The sequence below is a fragment of the Accipiter gentilis genome, chromosome 34, assembly GCF_929443795.1.
Source record: "Accipiter gentilis chromosome 34, bAccGen1.1, whole genome shotgun sequence".
In the NCBI taxonomy this organism is placed as follows: Eukaryota; Metazoa; Chordata; class Aves; order Accipitriformes; family Accipitridae; genus Astur; species Astur gentilis.
Window position 1 is genome coordinate 80766 of NC_064913.1, and position 20838 is coordinate 101603.

A 20838-nucleotide genomic window follows, 5' to 3' on the forward strand; every position below is an offset into this window, starting at 1 on the left:
TGCTTTCAACAGTATTTTTCTGGTGGGGGAAGAAGAACAAGTTGATTCAGCCGAGCCGAGTGGGGACCAAGCTGCAGCCGCAGCCTCCTTGCGCCAGATGGCAAATGCGTTTGTGACCGTTGCCCGCGCTTCTGTTCGCTGTGTTGACCGGAGCGAGGCAGAAATAGGAAAAAGGACCTCGAGGGCACGAAGGAAGGTCATGCGGTGTCGCTCGGTGGCACGCTTTCCCCCAGCCCTCACTCCAGTAGTGCTGTCAGGTCTTTTAGTCTCCTGATGGGAAAAGGAGCAGCTCTGGATCCCCCTGGGAGGGGGTGGCGCTTTCCCTGGGTGTGTGACACCCGGAGAAGACGATACCTGCCGCTGCGTGCTCCCAGAAAAGGACTGGATTCTGCCCAACATCCGGTGTCAGGGCGCTGGGGCTGTTTGCGCTCTACAGGACCCCAGGGATGGGGTTAGTACATCCTCTCCTCGTGCTGGGAGGATTCGACACTAGCAAGGTCACCCCAAGGGTACCAAGGACACAGGCCTCTCGCTCCCGCTGTGTGAAGTGTGCGGCCTGCGGGAGTTGGGACAACTGCCGTGAACCGGAGGCCAAAGATCTCTCCTGGCCTGTATCCTGGTAATCAAAGAGATTGCGCTCTGTTCGTGAGGCACCTCTGGCTGCAAGATTGTGCAAGGCCACCTGCTGCGTAACTTGTGGCAGGGACCAATGCTGGGGGCGTGAAGGCAAGCGCGCTTCTAAAAGCATAAAACTCCGTTTCATTTCAGAGCGCAGCTGAGCCACCCCGCTCCTCAAGACTGCCATCTGCACCGCTGTGGCTGGGACCGGGCAGTGTTGCACATCCCAAAGGCCACCAAGTCACACCTGTGTCCCTGCTGCTTTGCCGGGAGCTTCTGCGACACAAGCGATGTTCTGGGGGCTGATCTCTTGGACTGCAGCTATTCCATCCCTGACCGGCAGCTGGCCAGGAGGATTGTGTCCTAGGTGGAATTCCCCCTCTCTGACGAGAACCTGACCAAGGATGCTTTCCTCCTGAAACACATCCCGAAGAACAAGATGGGCTTCGTCAGCATGAAACTGCTGACGTCCTTGAAGAAGGTAGGCAGCGTGTTGCGTTGGCCAGCCGGGGTGGGAAGTGGCCTCCACATGGAGGATGTGCTCTGGCTGTCTGCGGTGAGGTGTACGGGGAGGTCCAGGCTCTGCTCAGACCGCCTGTGTCCCGGCAAAGCGCTGATGGTGCAGAGCTGGGCCCTGCTCTCTGCCTTCAACGTGCTGCAGCAGTTCTCCACCCAGGGAGGGTGGCTGGGGAAGTGGTGAGCAGTCCTCAAGCCCAGGCCTGGGTTCGCCTCTTCTGCCCGTGGTTCCCCTAGGCTGCTCTGGGAGAGATCATGCCTTAACTAAAAAACTGCAGGGAAGCACTGGTGGTGTGATGACCAGGGAAGCTGTGTCTTCTTGCCATGGTCCGGGAGCACAGGCGACCTTCTCCCACAAATCCTGAATGGGGGATATTGCCTTGCCATGACCTCAGGTTGATGGGGTTGCAGCCTGCCTGGATGATGGGTTTAGGGTGGCCCCTGCCTGGGGAGACTCACAGTGACGCAGTGGCCCCCTCTGTCCCTCAGGTGAAATACCTGACGCAGGACTGGTGGCTGACGCTTTACACCCTGCAGTTCTCGGAGCTGCTGGAGGTGAATGAGGAGGGCACCAAAGTGAGGCGGTGGGTGATAGCATACGTCCATACATTCTGTATGGTATGTCCAAATATTTGTTGGTTTTAATATTTTGTACCAGCCATGGAAACTGGTTTGCTGCTAGGTGACTGTAAAAGGGAGATTTGGTAAATGATTATTAGAAATCTTATACTAACACTATGATTGAAAAAATAGACAGAAGTGTAGCCAAGTAATTAACTAGTAGAGTTAGTAACCCACTCCTAAGTTTTACAGTTCTTTGCTCTTATGACTGGATGTTCCTGTACATTAGATAAGATTAATATTGAAACTGACCATATATGACTGAAACCATGTTAAGCTCCAAGATCTATGAACAAGGATGACAAACAAGACTTGAAGGTCAGCCAACAGAATTTGAAATGGATTGGTGGTCACAAAAGCAGCCCTTCGGCTCAAATTAAGAACCGTTGCGTGTGATCAGATGTAGGCAGTCCTATGATACTCAGTTACAATAATTTTTATGTCTATGTATACTAATCTGATTAATATGTAATTAGTTACTCCATATAACCTGCTTGTGCTGAAGCTGTGGCACGCATGCTAGGTGGACCCTGTGCACCCAGCGCTGCAATAAACAATGCCTACTTTCTAAAACTCCAAAATGAGTCTTGGAGAGTTTCTTTGACCGGCTTTTCGGTATCATGGGTCCCCATCCCCAAGTCCCTGCTGAGCGTCCCCCCCAGCAGACTGCTGCTGGCCTGGGAGCTGCTGCCCCTGGAGCAGGACGTGCTGCACAAGGACCCCTCGGCACCCTCCTGGCCCGGCAGCAACTTCAAGCCCAGCAATTTCAGCAATGCCTTCACTGGATTGCTCCTCGCCAGCAAAGTCTTCCCTCCGCTCGGGACAGGCTTGGGCACAGGCAGCTGCTACGGCCTCTGCTCCAGCACTGAGAGCACTCGTGGCTGCGGCTGGGGGAGTGGGGTGGGTGCCTGGGCACCCTGGCCCAGCAGCCCCTCTCCAGATGCCAAACCTCTTGCCGGCAGTCCTCCGGCAGTGGCGTGGGTGCCTGAGCCCCTTGGCCTGCGGGATGCGGTGCTTTGCCTGCCCCACTGTTGTCCCAAAAGTGGGGTCGTTTACCCGGGGTGCAAAATGCCAATATAAACACAGAGCAGAGGTGTTTTATTCCAGTTCATGTTTACGCAAAGATGGGGGCTAGGTGGTAATCCGCAACGCTAGCACCCCTCATGCCTAAACGGGCAAGCAATTTATACAGTTCAGTTATAAATATTTGATTTCCAAAGTTCTTCCCAAAACTATTGCTGGGAGTTGCTTATCTCGCACAGTTTCTATTGGGCTACAGTTTCCCTGCTTGGAATTTAAGGTCCAGTGTGCTTTTCTTCTACAGCGCATGCTCAAGACGAGTGGGGGGGTAAGTCTTTTTGGTGTGGAATTGAGTTGGTGGTCATGATCTCCCCCTGCCACCTTTCTTTACCTTTCCTCCAGTTTTCAAAGATGTTTCTGACTTCATGCCTATTAGTAATTATTCAACTTTTTGGCGCCTCCTGGAGCAGGATGTTCCCTTCTTCTCAGTCTTTCAGTTCTTCTTCAGGGGCACAGTTGTTAGCAAGGCATGCGTTGATCATACAAAGGGGATCTTGTTTCACACGACCTTTGTGGCCTTTTTCGTGTGGCTTAAGTACATAATTTCTTAAGTACATCATTTCCCCCTGTGGTGGGTTGACCCTGGCTGGATGCCAGGTGCCCACCAAAGCCGTTCTATCACTCCCCCTCCTCAGCTGGACAGGGGAGAGAAAATATAACAAAGAGCTTGTGGGTCGAGATAAGGACAGGAGAGATCACTCACCAATTACCGTCACTGGCAAAAGAGACCCCGCTTGGGGAAAATTAACTCAATTTATTACAAATCAACCAGAGCAGGGTAATGAGAAATACAACCAAATCTCAGAGCACCTTCCCTCCACCCCTCCCTTCTTCCCAGGCACAACTTCACTCCCGGATTCCCTACCAACCCCCCCCAGTGGCACAGGGGGACGGGGAATGGGGTTTACGGTCAGTTCATCACACGTTATTGTGATACTTTCCAAACCAACTGTCGTGGTTTCAGCCCGGCCGGTAACAAAGGACCACGCAGCCGCTCGCTCACTCCTCCGCCCCCCTCCAGTGGGATGGGGAGGAGACGGAGGAGAGAAAAGGAAAAAAAGAAACTGGAACCTCGAGGGTTGAGATAAAGGCAGTTTACTGGGACAAACACAAAGAGATTACAACAACAACAACGGCACTAATGAAAAAAAAAAATATACAAAAAGAGTGATGCACAGTGCAACTGCTCACCACCCGGGACCCGACGCTCCGCCACTTCCCCCACCGAAAACAGAGACCACCCCCCCGGCCCGCTCCCCATTTATATACTGGGCAGGATGTCACATGGTATGGAATAGCTCCTTGGCTAGTTCAGGTCAGCTGCCCCGGCTATGCCCCCACCTCCCAGGTTCCTGTAAAAATTAACTCTATCCCAGCTGAACCCAGGACACCAACCAAGAAAGGTAAAACTGGAGCGCAGGGAGCAAATGCTTTTCTTTCACCTTAGGCCAACTGCTCGGACGCTCTCCATGCTGCCCTGCCACAGAGGGCATCCCTCTTGTACCGGTAAGAGACATAAGAGTGAATTAAAGCTAGGACCCCAAACCAGACCAAAAACCCGGTCGTGATGAAGAAGAAAGTGGAGAATGCATCAAATATAGCAGAAAATTATTTTGGATGTTCCCAGTTTACATTTGGAAAAAAGAGGAGGAATTAGGTATTAAAAGAAGAGCACTGAATGATAAAGCAGTAGCAGTCCCTCTACCGCTACAAACCCACCCCCCCACACACACGTACGTACACAGACTTAACACCACCAAACTCCCCTTGACTGTGACCTTCACCTCAGCTTGCTGGTCTAGAGACCTGAAGCACACCAAGGATAACTGAAAACATCTGCATGGCTTTAATGGGAATCCTCCAACTGAAACAAAGCGCCTTCTCCCTCTGTCTGCGTTGGCACATCCCCGAGTCACACTCTCACTCCTCTCCTTCAAAGTCAAGATTCCTAAACGTGAAAAGCCGGAGTGGGGAAAGGCGAAGGGAAGAGAAAAAGAGGGAGAGCATCATCAGTGGAAGACCTGCCACCTGCTGCTGATTCAGCCCTGTTCGGGGGACCACCCCAGCAGAGAGGAGATGGTTTGCATGCCACGGTCCTCACTGGCTGTTCCCAGGGACAGGCCATTTGCTCAGCCTTGCCGGCCAAAGCGTGGGAAAAGCGTAGGCGTGCGCCGTCGCTTGCAGAGGAGCACGGACACGTTCACGTGCAATCCTTTACCTTTTTCCTCCCTGGATTCAAAGAGTTTCTGTCTTCAAAGTGAGAGCCTTCCATACGGTCATTTGTGACATTTCATCCAGGATAATAATCTCAGAAGGATCAGTCCTGCAATAAATATTTTACATAGCAATCCATGATTATGGGAACTGATGCCACCAAGGGCATTAGCATCAGCAAGAAGAACAGCAGAGCCCTGAGAATCAAAGCTCTGCATAAGTGTGGGAGGTTTTGCTGGATGAGGAGTTTTGGGAGGCAAGCCGGGGAGCTGCAGAGCAACAGCTCTGTGCAAAGGCTCTTGCTGGGGCTTAGCCCCGGTCCGGGTTCCTAAGCCACTGCTGGTACAGATCACGCCTGCAACTCCTCATGTGTAAGTATGAGGATCTCCAGCTACCATAAAGGCACTGATGAGGCAAGGTTTGGGGGTCAAACGCGAGTGCTGCAGCCACTCTGCTTGGGGTCAGAGCCCTGCAATCGCCTCCTGCAGCCCTGCCCCCAAATTCGATTTTCCCACCAAGCTGCCTGCTGGTTTCTGTGGGATGCTCCACAAAGAGGCAAGTGGAGAAAACTCTGCCAAACACCTTCAAGCTAATCTTGCCGGGGGTCCTGGCGCTTGGTGGGGCTTTACCTGTCACTGCTTTGCTTTGGGATATCCACGTCACTGGTCTTCCCCACGTGCAGCTGAACTGAACTTGCAGCAGCAGCAGCTTCCATCACCCTCCTGGACTCCTGATGTAAAAAAGGGACAAATCACGTTCTCTGTCTTTGATCAAAGTGGAGATAAGCTGAATGCCCAGCACAAACTTAGCAGTCTGCCCTCCGCTTCTGCCCCTTGGCAGCTATAGGTATTAGTGCAGCAGGGGAGAAACCGTTCACTCCAAAGATTTCGGGGCAGGGGGATTGTGTGTTCAAAACACGATTACGAGCAAGTCTTGCCAGCAGCAGCAGCAGCAGCATCACCATCTAATAATAATCATCATAATGATAATGACCTTTGTGAAAAATGACTCGTTTTAAAAATTACACCTGTATTCAAGCGTTCAGCTCACTGCTACTTGAGGAAACAAAGGTTACAAAAGTTTAAGGCTATGGGGATCTATTTCGATTGAGTGCTGATCTTCCCCCAACGTTTCCAGACAAGCTGTAAGAGAAACAGGCAATCTCACAGCCACACGGAGATGTCCAGCGCTGAGGACCCAGCAAGCCTTACCTCTTCTTCTTCTCCAGCTTCATTTCTGGCATCATCCAACTTCTTCTTCCTTTCTGGCATAAGGTCATCCAGAAAGCTGAGCTCTCGCTTTGAGAAGCAGAAATCCATTGCTTTCCGGACAAAGATGAGAGCCAAAACCTTCACGAATAAGAGGGAAGATGCGGTGAACTCAGAGACAATGCCACCTCTCACTCCAATGCTGCAAACACCCCGTTGCCGAGCGGTGGCAGCTCTTACCATCATGGGAAAGATGATGGCGGCACGGGACACCTTGATGGTCCAGAGCAGGACGAGGCAGGTCAGCTGGATCGCCGTGAAGAAATGCACCTTTCGCAAGGGCACGTGCCGCAGGTAGATGAAATCCCGCTGGTGTTTCACCAGCATCCAAAACAGCTTCAAGCGATCAAAGAACTGCAAAATAAAAAGGGAAAGGTTGCCACCTTGGGACTGTGGCAAGTTGCTGGCCCTCTCGAGACGTGGAGGCACTTTGCAGCATCTCGCTTGCCGTCAGAAATCCTGGATCCCACCGCGTTCCTCCTGGGAGCAGCACCCATTTTCCTTTTGCTCCATCTAGCAGCCGGCTTGGCCCTGAGAGCTGCCCACCAAACGGCAACTATTCCATGCCATTCCATTATTAGCATTTCTCGGCCCACTGAATCCCCCCGCGAGGATTTCCACCAGTGGTAGAAACTGCCTTCCCTTTGCACTGAATTCCCCCGCTTTCATGTAAACAAACACTGACCTGCCCTAAACCCTGCAACAGAGAGCGCTGAACTTGCCTGGTCCTCCCAGCCCTATATACCTCCTGTACCTCCACCAATCTTTTTCTTACACAAAAGAGTTTCATTGCTTGCTCTGCGAGAAGCTTTTCCCATGCCACTGCTTTTTTCCCTGCTGCTATGGAGACAAAATACCAGGGAGCCAACATGCTGCACGCTGTAAAAGAGTCCGTACCTGAATTCCTCTGAGCGACGACACACCCATGTAGAGAAAGATGCCATAAAGCACAGGCATTGGTATAAACTGGGGGGGGGGGGGAAGAAAAAAAAAAGAAAGAATGCAATCGTTTCTTTTTCTGTATTGCATTTTCAGTATTACCATCCTCTTCCACAGGCACTGCCTAAAATTGCTTGAAGCTTTCCAGCTTCCATTCAGGCTTAGAGATGGGTCAGATTTTAACCATTAAAGATTTTGTGTGCACGAGTGAGCTAAGGCTCTGCTTTAGGCTGAACTTGGGAGTTAGCTCTCCTCAGACTAATCCTATTTTCCAGAAAGGTTGGAGGAAAATAGGCGATTTCACCCGTGCTACTCTATGCCGCATTCTCTGGCGGTAGAAGAAACACTTCCGCCTATTCTTGGGGCAACAGGCATAGGCCACAGGCCTCCTTCTAGCCTAGAGACAAGATTACTTTGTGGGAGGAACGTGCAAGGAAGCCCACGGGGATGACCTCAGTGTGTTTAGCTCCTGGGAACGGCTGCTCCAGGGCATTTGGGGAGCAAATTGCAGCCACAAAAGGGCTGCCTGTTTGAAAGAGAGCAGATGTGCTGGTCTGAATATGCTCAACTGTAACCCATAAACATGGGCGGGCCTGAAAGACACCCAAAAATTCAAGCAGTTGCATCGCTCGCTCGCCTCGAGCACACCAAACGGGGGCCTGAAGGGCTGCAAAGCCTAACCGAGGCTGGTTCCCACCGTGGGTCAAGCCCCAAGGGTTGGGATCACCTCCTCCTCCTCCGCTCCACAACTAACTACTCAGGCCTGCAGAGAGGGGACTGTTTTTCTGTAACCTCCAACAAGCTCGTGGTTGTTGGGTGGTTTGCATTTTCCTCTCACCTTTAACACAGAAGTGAAGAAGACGGAGCAGCCCATGAGCACAAAGATCAGCAAGCCAGTGACTCTCTGCTCTCGTATCCCCAGAAACTTGGGTTGTTCTCCTGGCTGAGCAGTCAGACGCTACTTTGAGGCTATTCACGTGGGTGATGGACAGGATGGTCGCAGCCACAAACCAGGGCAGCCCCATCACAGAGCACACCCTGAGCATCACAGCCACCACGAAAAGGTCCAGGTGGTACCCGCATCCTTTCTGCAGGCAGGAAAACAAGAAACAGAGCATCCCATAGCACAAGAGCAAGGATAACGTCGCAAGTCAGACTCAAACCCTGCTCGAGCACAAGTCAACTTCTTCAGAATTTAAAACAAGAAATGGAAACAAGTAAGGGTGTATGCAGGCTTTGCACAAGCACCTGGCATGAAAATCTGGCAGGAGTTCAGAAACAAGGGATATGGGGAGCTTGTGCGATACATACTTCTCCAAAAAATAAACACCCACAACCCAAAATCACCAAACCATTTTTTTCATTCACAAAGAAAATTCTACCACTTGCAAGGAAGGTGTGACTCTGAGTTATCCCTGGCAGCGCATCAAAACAATTCATTCCCCACACCTGCTGCTGCTGCCATTTTAAAACAAAAACACGATTCTCTATTGCTCCAAGATTAATTTGCTCCTCCAAAAGGTTGCTCATCTGAACTGCCCTGTCACTTGCTCCCTGCATCATCGTTAATCCAGGAGAGCATCCTGCCACGCAGCCTGACCTTGTCCCAGACCAATGCCTTCAGAAAGCATTGGGAATAAGAGCTTCTCCCCAGACCTGCAGCCCAGAAGGGGCTGGGGCTGGGGTCATCTCTCGCAGGCCCTTAACTTCAGCTTGTGCTCCTTCCTGTTCACAATAACGGCACTGATCTGCTGGTCCATGAATATCAAGACAGTGCAGAGCAGAGCTGGGACGAGCGCAGCCAACACCGTCCACCAAGGGTTGGGTCCTATGGGGTTGATGAACCACCCGCGGTCGTCTCTGGTAGGCTGCGACAAAGCCCACACATCAGCATCGTCTCCCAGCCCAGGCACTCCACTGGCTTTCATTTTCCCCTCCCTCCCTGTGTCAGAGCACCTCCCAGCCCTGGCTTCATGTCCCCCTCTCCCGTGGGCTTCAGCCGTGCCAGTGTCCTCTTTGCAAGCACCTCTAGATACTTCTCCTGTAGGTATCTAGTTTTGGGGCCATCTTCTCATTTCCAGGAGGAAGCAAGGCACTTGGAGGTGGAAGAGGAGATGGTCACACCACCAGCATCTCCTCCAGACTCAGCCCTGCCCTGCCCCGGCATCACCTTGTGGCACCCCCATGTGCCAAAACATCCCGTTACCTTGAACGCATGGGGGACCTGGAGCTTTGGCGATGGGATCCCAACCACAAAGTCAAGGAGCACCATGATGACAATGGTGAGGAAAACAGCAAAGTCGCTCACTGTGGACCGTACCTGGGGCGAGAAACCAGAGGTGAAAGGGGCATGGCAAACAGGGCCGTAACGTGAGATGCAAGAGTTGCAGACATCCACAACATTAAGGCTGGTTAACCAAATCCCACCACCCCTCTGAGCACATGCAGCCTGATCCCTTGCTTAGATACTGCTGCTGTGTTTGTCCCTATGAGATCTGGTGTCAGACAATAAAAAAAAGCTTAATTAGGCGGACAATGGTTGGTTTAAGTCAAAACCTAAAAATAGTAATAATAATATTAAAAATAAGAAAACGCATGTCTGCCACTACAGCTACACTCACAGCTACAATGGCAACAAGGCACTGAGGCATCCTTTAGTCCTCCAAAGGAAGCTCCTCATTTGACTCTACTTTCTGCTTGAGCACATAATACACCGAAGGTAAGGAAAAAAACCCCCACAACCCCAACCCCCAAAACTTTGGGAAACCTGACTTCCTACGACCTGAGGGGGGAAAAGAAAAAATAAAAAAAATCAAACCCAAAAATCTTCAATCTGGGGCAGGTCGCGAGGCAGGTGGGAAATGCTACGATGATTTTGCACTCATGGAAATGAGTGCGGGACATCCAAGCTCTTGGAGAGCTTGGCTTGCAAGGCCAATGATTCCTAGCTTGATCAAGGCAGGGCAAATACTGCTTAGTGCTCCAGGAAAGCCATTTTGGGGAATGAGTGTGGAGATGGACGCTGGCCACCTCCTTCTACTTACTCTGGTTGGAAAGTAGCGGCTGGTTTTAAACTTCTTCAAGAAGCTTGACAGGGCAAAGGTGACGAAGAACAGGATACAGAGGATACCAGAGGAACACGTCAGGCATGTAGGGGCCGTCACGTCCACAGGCAGGTCCTTGAAACTCCCCACACAAATACTGACATTCCTGGAGAAACAGAGGGTCAGGACACAAAGGCAGTGCACGTGCGGCAGGGAGACCTCGCATAGCTAGGGGGTTTTGAGGATCTTGGTCCAAGATCCACGACCCTGCTCCTGCCAATGGAGGTTTATATTTAATGAGCAGCAGCAGCTGAACAAGTGACACATTGAACTACAGAGCGGAGAAATGAGATGTGAGGAGACACCATACGCTAATAACACATTACAAGAAACACTCATCCAGGTGACACTCTCCCATCAGTTGCTTGCATTCATAGCATTGTGTTTCCTTAACTGCTCTCCTCAGCAGCACCTTCTGGCAGGACAAGAGGCAAAGGGCACAAACCGCAAAACATGAAATTAAAGCTGAACACAAGAAAAAACTTTCTGACTGCAACTGTGGTTGAGCACTGCAACCGGTTGCCCACAGAAGTTGTGGCATCTCCACCCTTGGAGTCCACTCAAAACCTGAGGGGACACGTCCTGGGCAACCTGCTCTGCGTGACCCTGCTTGAGCAGGAAAGCTTGGACTCGATGATATCAAAGGTCCTGAAAACCTCAATGGTTCTGAGAAAGCCACAGACAGAGATCTCTGCCTCAAGCCGAGAGGCAGCAGTCATCAGCCGACTCAGAGGAGCAGGCTGGGAGGCAGCTAGAAAACTGTTCCCAGTTCCTCCCTTGTCATCCCTGCCTCAGGTGTGCAAGCCAGTGCACCGCTTTGTTGAGCTGCCCAGTTCTCATCCCGCTGTGGTTCTGCAGGTAACGTTAACACAAAGGAGTGAGAGGGGAAGAGCTTTAGTTAACGGCATGGGAACCCGAAAGCACAGGACAACTTTTCCCCAAACGTGGGCAATGCTGCTTAGATTCTGTCACCTATGGAAGAGAAGGAAGACGACAAATGGGCCAAAGAGTTACACAGGAATGAAATACGAGGAAGGTGCAAGAGACATCAAAAACATTGATATGTGCCCTGGAAGACTATTTTGTAGTCAACTGACCTGCCCATACCCGACTGTGGGCATGAGGCCTCCGCTCCGACTTCCACTCTTCTCCTCTTCACCGTTTCTTCCACTGCAGCACTTCCTGACACTTCTTTTCTTCTCTTGACCTTCAAAACGTTGCAAACTTGGTATTGATAAAATTTGATTTTGACTTTTCTATTTTAGAACAAAAGTCAGACTTAATATACATCCCTGTTCCGCAACATTGTCCAGGCTTATACAACAAAAACCAAAAAATGACTCAGGAATAAAAGATTAGCTGCCTTATTCAAACAGAAGGTAAGCACTGAGAGGCCATCCAGAGAATTATGCTCAGCAGTTTTAAACAAGAACTACTGCTTCCCAGGACATGCTATTGGCTCCATTTTTAGAGGAGGGCCTAGGAACGTAACTAGCAGGAATGTAATGCTAGCAGAGAGAGCGGGATTTCCTCTGGGGGAATTTGGACAGGACACCTTCACTAATTCACTCCGTCTTCAGACACTTACCTGTACTGAAAACAAACCCACCCTGAGATCTCTACTAAACAACTACTTTCCAAAGAAGCTTAACTTGGTTGTTTTCGACACATACAGCACTTAGGGAACTACTTAATTATTCAGCAATATTGACCTCATACAGACTCTCACAGCGAAGAAACCATTTGACAGCTCAGCTCAGACTTGCCGAAAACACATTTAACTGAAGCCAGCACGGCTCTCCCGTCCTCAGGCAGGACTTCATTCAAAGTCCACTGGAATCGACAGGAAGGTTTCCCTCAACTTGGATGGTTCTAGGTGAGAATTCAGCCCCACCTTACACTGCCTGACTGACACCCAGAAACAGGACAACTACAGCATTGCCTAGATACATCTTCTGCTTCTCCAGACTACATGGAATATCACTTTAAAAAAAACCAAACAAAAAACCACACAAAACAGAACCACACACGCAACTTACAAGCTCATCACTGCCCTTGTTTACTTCTTTACCTGTAACAGAGGTATTATAAAATCTGGTGAATATTTGGTGACTGGACTTTCTTTAACCAACTTTAAAGTACATTTTTGCATTGCACCACACGTCCTGAGAACAAGATAAATGACTTAGAAACAATGCTGGACTTGCATATGATATCTTGAAATGAAGAACTGCAAATACAGCTCTTTCAGAATTCCTGGCTGTGAATAACACATGCCAGTGGGATGGGGACAGTTGCTTTGGACTACTTGTCCATTTGATAAGGGAGACCAGAATATCTACTAAGCGCTCACAAGACAGACCAGCAGCAGCCTTTCCCAGGGACCAATAATCAGAACAGGAAACAGTAAGAAAAAACCCTCAGTTTTCACAACAGAGGAGGTTCAATGCAGAGTCCCACAGAGGTCTCAGCTGGGGCCTGAGGCTCTTAGGGAATTCATAGAAAACCTGGAAAAAGAGACACTAGGGAGGTGACAACATTTGCTAATTATACAAAAGACATTATTACCATTATTACTATCATTATTTAGAAAAACAAATGCATTCTTTCTTTAGGAAAACAGAAACAAAGAGTGTGAAGTTCAACGTCAAAACGTCAACAAATGTAGTCAAGCACAAGGAAGAAAAACACGTGTGCCATATATATATATGTGTGCTGGCTCCAGCCTAGCTACTGACATTCAAGAATGAAGGCTGGGAGCCACTGGGCATTGCTTCCTAAAAATACTAGCTGAAGAGTCAGCAGTGGGTGAAAAGGCAAAGAGAAATTCCAGACATTTTCAAAAAGCAATACAGGACAAAAGAGAACACATTGCTATGCTCTATTTCAAATCCATGCTACAGCCATACCGCACGCAGTTTTGCTCCCTCTAATTCCAAGACACAGTGGAGGAAGGGAAAGGGAAAAGCAAGACATAGATCATAGATGTTTCCAGATATTATCCAAACATAACCATAGTGAATTACCACAAGATACGTCGTGCTGAAATAGAGCCGAGTTCTAGATACGTCGTGCAAATGTAGGGATAAGGCACAAGGTGGACATTCTCATGTTTGAATCTCATCTTCGATACTCTCTCCCATTTACTCATATCTGAGAACAATGATAAGACTCAAGAACATAGCACTAACATTTCAAAGGAGCAGGAGTCCTCTTGTAAAGCTTCAAAAGTCATACCACACTGAACGTATATGCAGAAGGGAGCACCTACAATCTGTCCGTATGAACTTGGTGAAAAAACGCTAGTAACACATTACAAGAAACACTCATCCAGGTGATACTCTCCCATCAGTTGCTTGCATTGTGTTTCCTTAACTGCATCTGGCTTCAGTCCTGACATCTTCCCGCAAAAAACAACATGCCAGGCTCTCCCAACCCTGTGAAGAAAACCTCATCAGCTTTCCTAACTAAAAAGTAATTATTTTAAAAATTATTTTTAAACCTGAAAAGGACTAGGATTCACAGGACTAGCGTCATTACATTCACTTCACAGTTCAAAATGGGAGGACAAAAGATAACTGACATGACCAACGCCACAGTTACAGACGTTCCTTCCTGGGGGTGCAGTTCGCACACCTAGGAGCTCATGCCTGCAAGAATGGGTGACGCCAGGCAGCAGTCTCCTTACGTGCCTCTGACCTCAGGAAGAAACAGGTAACATGAATACTTTTACTCCATTTGCATCCTGAGGACCGGAGATGGAGCCCAAGATTTGCCTAGATGACACAGTCGGTTCCTTTAAGGGATGAAATTGTTCGTTTGAGTTTGGCTTCAAGGACTCCCACAGCTGGCGATTAACTAAGAGGTATGCTACAGCGAGGAGCCCAACACACAGACTGCAGGACAACTCATCACGCCAGGCCTCTGAGCTTGCAGTTCTCCGCAGGGCCTGGTGCTGCCTGAGCAGGTGGATGGACTTCCCAGTTCCAGAAATACAAGCTCGTGAATCAAACCCTCCTCAAGCACGCAGGCAAAACTGGCTGCGCTTTAGCGAAGCAAACCAACAACGAGGCTTCCTTTGTTTGGGTGCCTCCTGTCTGACGATGCTCTGGGCTACTCTCTCTTCCTGCAGTAACAGGAGTAAGTTGCTCTCATACCTACCAGCTTCTGACAGAGAAAGAGGATGATCTCGTTCTTGCCTGCTAGGACCAGGGGTGGCAATAACGCAGTCTGCCGAGACTGGAAGGGGATGCCTTGGAGGTGGAAACACGCGGGTGTTCATTACTCCTGGGCACTCGGAATCACGGGAGGTGATGATGCCGAAGGGCCTGATCCGATTCACAAACTGACACACCTTAGGACTGAAAAGGCTTCTCCTTCCACTAACTAACTTTTCTCTGCAACAACAGCCTCAGGAGACTAACTTCTTAACCCTTTACACTACAGCAACTACAATACTTAATCCTAATGTACCTTACAAGAAAACTACTGCGGTCTTCTCTACTAGAGGGCCAACGCTGCTGCGCCTGTAAGGAGCGCTTTACGTTTTATTAACCTTTTGAAACAACGCACTAGCTTTCCTTGCAATCGCATTACGTGGGCTTCCTGGGACTTTATATATGCATGTTCGTTTTCTCTGGCTAAATCAGATTTGGAACACAGGGGTGGCCATCTGAAAACACTGCAAAACATTCTTTTTACATACATCAGTTCTCTGGTGAAGGCAACAACTGAGGAGGATCTTCAGCTAATGTAAAACTGCGAAGCTCAGAGGAGTCGTACTCCAGATAAAGATCTGCGCACTACTAGGCAGGAATGTCAAATTAAGCAATGCCCAACAGATACAAGTCATTGGACCTTTTCTTTTACAAGTAGGAAAGAAAGGGTACACAGAAAGATAGTGAAGTGGTCTGTAGAAAATGGATGTAAATCATCAAGATTTCCAAGGATTACTCGAATCGCTTCCTGGAGAGGCCAAAACAAGAAAGGAAGAATATTAACAAGATAGCCACAATTCCACTGTCAAGCACAGTTTTCAGGCTTGGGAAAAAAAATAGCATTACAGTTTGCAGGAGTCATGGAACAGCAGGTTCCAGATATTTTGCTTTTCCTCCTCCCCTTCTTCCCCCTGCTCCCTCCCATCACCTTAGAGCACGCTGCCCTAACAGATTCACAGAAATTGAAGTGAATGAATATCTCAACCCTGAATTAACATAGAAGCAATACTATGGAGAGTGGAGGTGTGCTTTTAAATTTAAGAAGTTCTACATTTAAGAAGCCTCCTCCTTGCCAGCACAACACACGCAGTATTGACCTGTTTCAAAAATAAACATATTCCCCTTTTTCGGAATATTGACCCAATTCAGTTACAAAGGAACTGTAATTCAGCCCCAAAAAACTCCTGCTTTATAAACGGGAAACTTTTTCTAGGAATACCTTTCAGTATTTTCAAAATTGAAACAGAAAGAGAAATTAACCAATAATTTTCTGTATCAGTTACAATCAGCACATTTTCTTCAATAATATTTACAATGCTACTACTGTACTCTGAAGATTTGTTTCAACTTAACTAACAGGAGCATTTTTAAGCAGGCAGTATATTGGTCTCATTTCCTCGGGAACGGCAGGGGCTTTCTTCTGTCTCAGGAAGAAGATGACAACAACAGAACTCATCAGCTTGTCACCAAGCTTGGCCACAAAGTAATGGCGTCATTAAAAGAACGTCCCCTGGCTTCCACAGCTCCACAGCTATGAGGAAAGCATGTGCAATTGAGCATTAGATTAGCTCCTATCAAGCTAGCTCACCAGTACTGCCACGGCTCCTGAAAAACTAGGAGGATCCGACAGCTAGTCAAGCCTGAGAAGTTCAAAGCAGTGGTCAGGTCTGGGGCCGAGAGCGAAACCACGGGAAAGTGCTACTGCAGAACGAATCTGAACAGGAACCAGCAAGGCACCGAGTGCAACTAGCTCCACAAATAGGAGTTTTCATTTGTCCAATTTCAACAGTCAGTAGCTTCTTTGAAGTATTTCTGATAAAAGCATTACTCGCTTACGCTAATGTTGCCTGTTGATGACATTTTTCATTTACGTCATTTTTTTCACCCTCGTGCTCTGCAGAGAAGTTCCCCATTACTCGCACTTGAAATGCTGCATTTGACAAAAGGTCCTCCATCCCATAACAAACAAAAGATTTGCTCAGCCTAACATTCAGCTAAGGTCCCGTGGACCTGCTTCATCTCCTACCTCTAACTCCTTGACAGCACTTTCAGTGGTGTCAAGATCCAGACCGCTGTGAAACAGAGAGTTAGTCCCACCCCAGCCAAAAAGCAACAGAGCTACATTCCTTGTAAGAGTTTAAACAACAAAACATCATTCCCATTGCACAGAGAAAATACTTTGCAGGCAGATGAATTCCCAGTTTATTGTTCTTAAAAAACATCCAGTCTTCCACAAGGACTGTTTCTTTTCCATTTTCTGCCCATTTGTATTTTGTGCACCTGAGGATACAAAGGATGAGAGATCAGATTTTTCAGTCGATCCTCACTAACCTTGAGGACTGGGGCTTTTGACAAGGTGCCCTCAAACCAGCACCTCTCTGTTCCAGCCTATTGCAATGCCATTCTGCTCAAGGGACTAAAAGAAGGAACCGGCAGGACGTGTCTCTCAATCCCCTCCACAGTGCCAACCTGCAGAGGAACGGGCCTTCACAGCATTGGAGCTAGGCCCTGTGATGCCGGGAGTTGCGTACTGCCTGCATCAAACTGTGTTCCCAACTATTAACTACTTCTTTTGTAAGCCAGCTTCTCAAAAGTTGTTCACTGCCAGGTATCGGCCAACAATAAAATGCACAGGGAGAGAAAGTCTCAAAGAAAAGCTGAACCCATTCAGAAGTAAACAAATGTCGCACAAGTGTCACTTGGAAATAAGGAAATAGGGTGGAGTGTAAGGAATTACGGCATGCAAGTGTTCTCTGGTATATGGTCTGGCAGGCAGCCATTCTCATATCCTCCACTTTCAGGGGCCCCAGCCAGAACTCGGTCAGAGATGAGAACTCTCCTTCCTCTTCAGAAAGGCCCTCTCCTCGCTTAATATGGAACAAGTTAACGAAAGGAGTTACACAGCGCGCCACAGCAGAAGGACAGATATCACCCACCCAAGACTCACGCTGTGGTCATGAAGTCTTCATGAATCACCAGGGACACAAAAGTACGATTCAGGAAGGGACGCTGAAGAGGGTGGAAGGAATGGAAGAAAGCAAGGGGCGATGACAGGCTGCCAAGCTCAAACAAATGCAGTGCTCTCTCTACCATCAGGAGATCAAACACCTGCAGGCTGCTCAGAAACGTACGCACACTACTGGCAGTGCTGTCCAAAGGGATTACGCTGAGGGATAGAGCTTGGTCACAGACAAGAGCAACGTTTCAAGCATCTTCTGAACACCACACGACACCACAAGACAGACAACACACCTTCCTCTCCAAAATCAACACAGAGAACAAAACAAGGAGGAAGGTTAATCCTCCTGGATCTGACGCTATTCCAGCAGAATGCTAATAAGCAAAGCTAAAGAAACAACTGCGTTTCAATTCATCCCAAAATAAAGTCATGCAGCAGAATTTCAAAGACTTGGCCTACTTCTCCAAAGGAAAAAGGAGACTAGTGTGGCACGAGATTTAATGCAGCTTCAAGTCTGGAGACAGCCTAATTGGCGTGGTGTTCATAGCCCAGTCTCTTCAATTCTGCAGCAGCTAACAGTCACTTCCAGAGTAAAGCCAGGCCCTGGCAATGCCTGTGCACATCTCATTGCCAAAGCAAATTCACTCACACTCATAAAACCACTCTCTAGGCAGAGGCTTGAGTCATTGCCTATGGCATTTTAGCCCTGCTGCAACCTCACTGGCATGAAAACAGGTGTTTCGGGATGCCACGACACTGTTCTGTTCCTCTGATGCAGGGATACTTCCTGGCTCAAAAGGATCTCAGTCCTAGTTTCTGCACGGGTGCCACCACCTGAAAAGACTTAACCTCATCAACCTTGAACTGCTGTCTGATGATGATCACAGCCTTGCAACAACGTACACAGGGAGCCAGATTATGCTGAGCCACGGCTTTTTTATTAATACTTACGAATACTATCATTATTCATTTTTTATCAGAGGCTGAGGCACCAACAACAACTCATAAAGTTTCAGACCAAGTTTGAGCCCTACAGAACACTCCTTCAGCAGGACCCAATCTATAGGCACCTGCTTAAAAATACAACCCTTAAACCTAAGCAGCTCCAGCTCCTTTTTCAGAGCAGCTCAAACTTCTGGAATTATCACAGATCGCAGCCTCCAGCAATTCCCAGTTCCCTCTCAAACTAAAAGCTCCAGAGCTCCTCAACTGAGCTGGTCAAGGTTTTGCCCACTCACAGAAGCACTTGCCCATCACATCTCTGTCTGCCTGACTAGCAGACACAAGCAGATTCCTCCAGGGCAACACCCTCAGGGAAAGTCTCTTTTTCACTTCTAAAGGACCATCCTCCTCACTTGATTTACATCTTCCCCAGCTGACCAGGCTGCTCAGCACCCTGTGCTTTAGTTACTTTGCTGGCTGCTAACTCAAACTTCCCATTGCAGCCTTACCACACAACTGTTACCTCCCACAATCCTCCTATTCATTGTCCCCTGCACACCCAAAGGCCGCTTTCCTTCCTCTGCCTTGCATGCCAGCAGTACCACAGACTAAAACACTCTCCCTTCACTCTCCTTTCTCAGGCTTGCCACTACAGTGCCTTCTAGAAACTGAGAGCAGCAGTTATCCTAAAAGTCCTGCTCAGCCCCTCTGCCTGCAGCAGAGGCACGCTCTTCTTTCCAAACAACAGGACAGGTTTGTCACAAACACGTCGGAAAGAGGAGTGGCAGCGCAAGGGGAACCTTGTGAAAGAAAAAATCCCAAGAGCACAACAAACAACTGCTGCCACTGAGAGTTTCCAAAGACTCTTTCCACATCCACACTTGAGCGCCAGATTGCCAGGCCAGCAAAAGGCACATTGCTAACAGCAGACAGCCCAAGAAATAAGGACATACTTTGCGTACAGAGCTCCACGGCTGTGCTGGTTTTGACTGGCAGAGAGTTAATTTTCCCCACAGTAGCTTGCACGGGGCTACGTTTTGGATTTGTGCTGAAAGCAGTGCTTACACAGCATCAAGGCCTTTTCTCCTCCTCACCCCACCCCACCAGGGAGTCGGCTAGGGGTGCACAAGAAGCTGTGGGGGGGGGGGGGTGGGGGGCACAAGGCTGGGACAGCTGACCCCAACTGACCCAAGGGATATTCCAGACCACAGGATGTCACGCTCAGCAATATAACTGGGGGAAGAAGAAGGAAGGGGGGACATGCCCAAGTAACTGTTAGGCGTGATGGAACCCTGCTTTCCTGCAAACTAAACACCTGCCAGACAATGGGAAGCAGTGACTGAATTCCTGACTTTGCTTTGCTCGCGTGCACAGCTTTTACTTGTTAAACCATCTTTATCCCAACCCGCGAGTTGATTCACCCTTCCGATCCTCTCCCTCCTCCCACTGCGAGGCAGCGAGTGAGCGGCCGTGCGGGGCTTAGCTGCCGGCTGGGGTTAAACCACTACAGAGGCTCGAGAGCTTCTCAGCTGAACGCTTTAAACAAAATTTCAAAACACCGTCAGTAAAAACAGCCTCTTTTCCCACTGAAGCACGAAACCCACGCACGGCACTGGAACAGGAGCGCTTTTTACAGCTCCCATTACTCGATGCTCAGCCCGTGCAAGCGCAGTAGCCCCTTGGAAGCGACCGCTTTCACGGTCAGTGAAAGAGGGCAGGAAAAGAGCAGCCCCCCCTGTCCCATCCGAATTGAGGGTCTCCTAGGAACCTCCTGGTTTCAGGCAACTGACAGGTACCTGCTGTCGAGGACGTCCTCCTTTCTCCCAGCCTAGGGAAGGACGCAGGAGAGCCAACGGGACGCGACTGCTCTGGAAACGCCACTGCCGACCTCCCTGAAGCTCCCTCCAGGGCCTCTTGCCCCGGGGGCTGCCAAGAACGCCCGGGCAGGACTGTGTCGCAGCCCGCCACCGACGCCAGGCTGGGAGGGAGGGAGGGAGGGAGACCCCCGGCGGCTGCGGGTCCCTTCCCTGCGGGGACAGCCGGCAGAAACTCCTTTCTCTCCACACACAGCCGCACGTCTCCGCGGTGCCCGCCGGCCTCCGCCGGACAGCCACCAGCGGCAGGCAGTCCCCTGCTGCCCCCGCAGCCCCGGGGGCGGCAGGGAGGGGCCGGGGCTGGCCGGGCCTGCGGGGGGAAGGCCGGGACCCGGCGCCCCGGCCTGCCGCGAGGGGAGATGCCGCCACCGCCACCGCCGCCGCCTCAGCCCCGCTGCCGGCCTGCGAGGCCCCCGGGCAGCCCCGGCGCTGGCGACCGCCGGGCAGCCCACCGCTCCACGGACGCGGAGGAGCGCCCGTCACGGC

At 49.7% G+C, this 20838-nt stretch overlaps 1 protein-coding gene across 1 annotated transcript; it reads right to left on the minus strand.

Moving 5' to 3' along the window:
* Nucleotides 1-4488: 4488 nt before the first annotated feature.
* On the minus strand, nt 4489-20605 carry LOC126034488 (electroneutral sodium bicarbonate exchanger 1-like). The gene is made up of 11 exons (XM_049792267.1): nt 20275-20605; nt 11458-11567; nt 10301-10466; nt 9463-9576; nt 8095-9124; nt 7215-7283; nt 6498-6671; nt 6261-6398; nt 5679-5779; nt 5054-5158; nt 4489-4783 (listed from the first exon to the last, which is right to left on the minus strand). Exons 5-10 carry the CDS (start codon nt 8128-8130, stop codon nt 5071-5073), a joined length of 606 nt encoding a protein of 201 aa, XP_049648224.1. The 5' UTR covers nt 8131-9124; nt 9463-9576; nt 10301-10466; nt 11458-11567; nt 20275-20605; the 3' UTR covers nt 4489-4783; nt 5054-5070.
* Nucleotides 20606-20838: the final 233 nt, after the last annotated feature.

Excerpts from the sequence above, each read along its gene's own strand:
- LOC126034488 (XM_049792267.1), bottom strand. The coding sequence starts at position 8,130 with ATGGGCTGCTCCGTCTTCTTCACTTCTGTGTTAAAG. Across the intron at positions 6,399-6,497 it reads CCATCATCTTTCCCATGATG|GTTTTGGCTCTCATCTTTGT; the intron begins GTAAGAGCTGCC and ends TTATTCGTGAAG. Across the intron at positions 5,780-6,260 it reads AAGCTGGAGAAGAAGAAGAG|GAGTCCAGGAGGGTGATGGA; the intron begins GTAAGGCTTGCT and ends TTTTTACATCAG.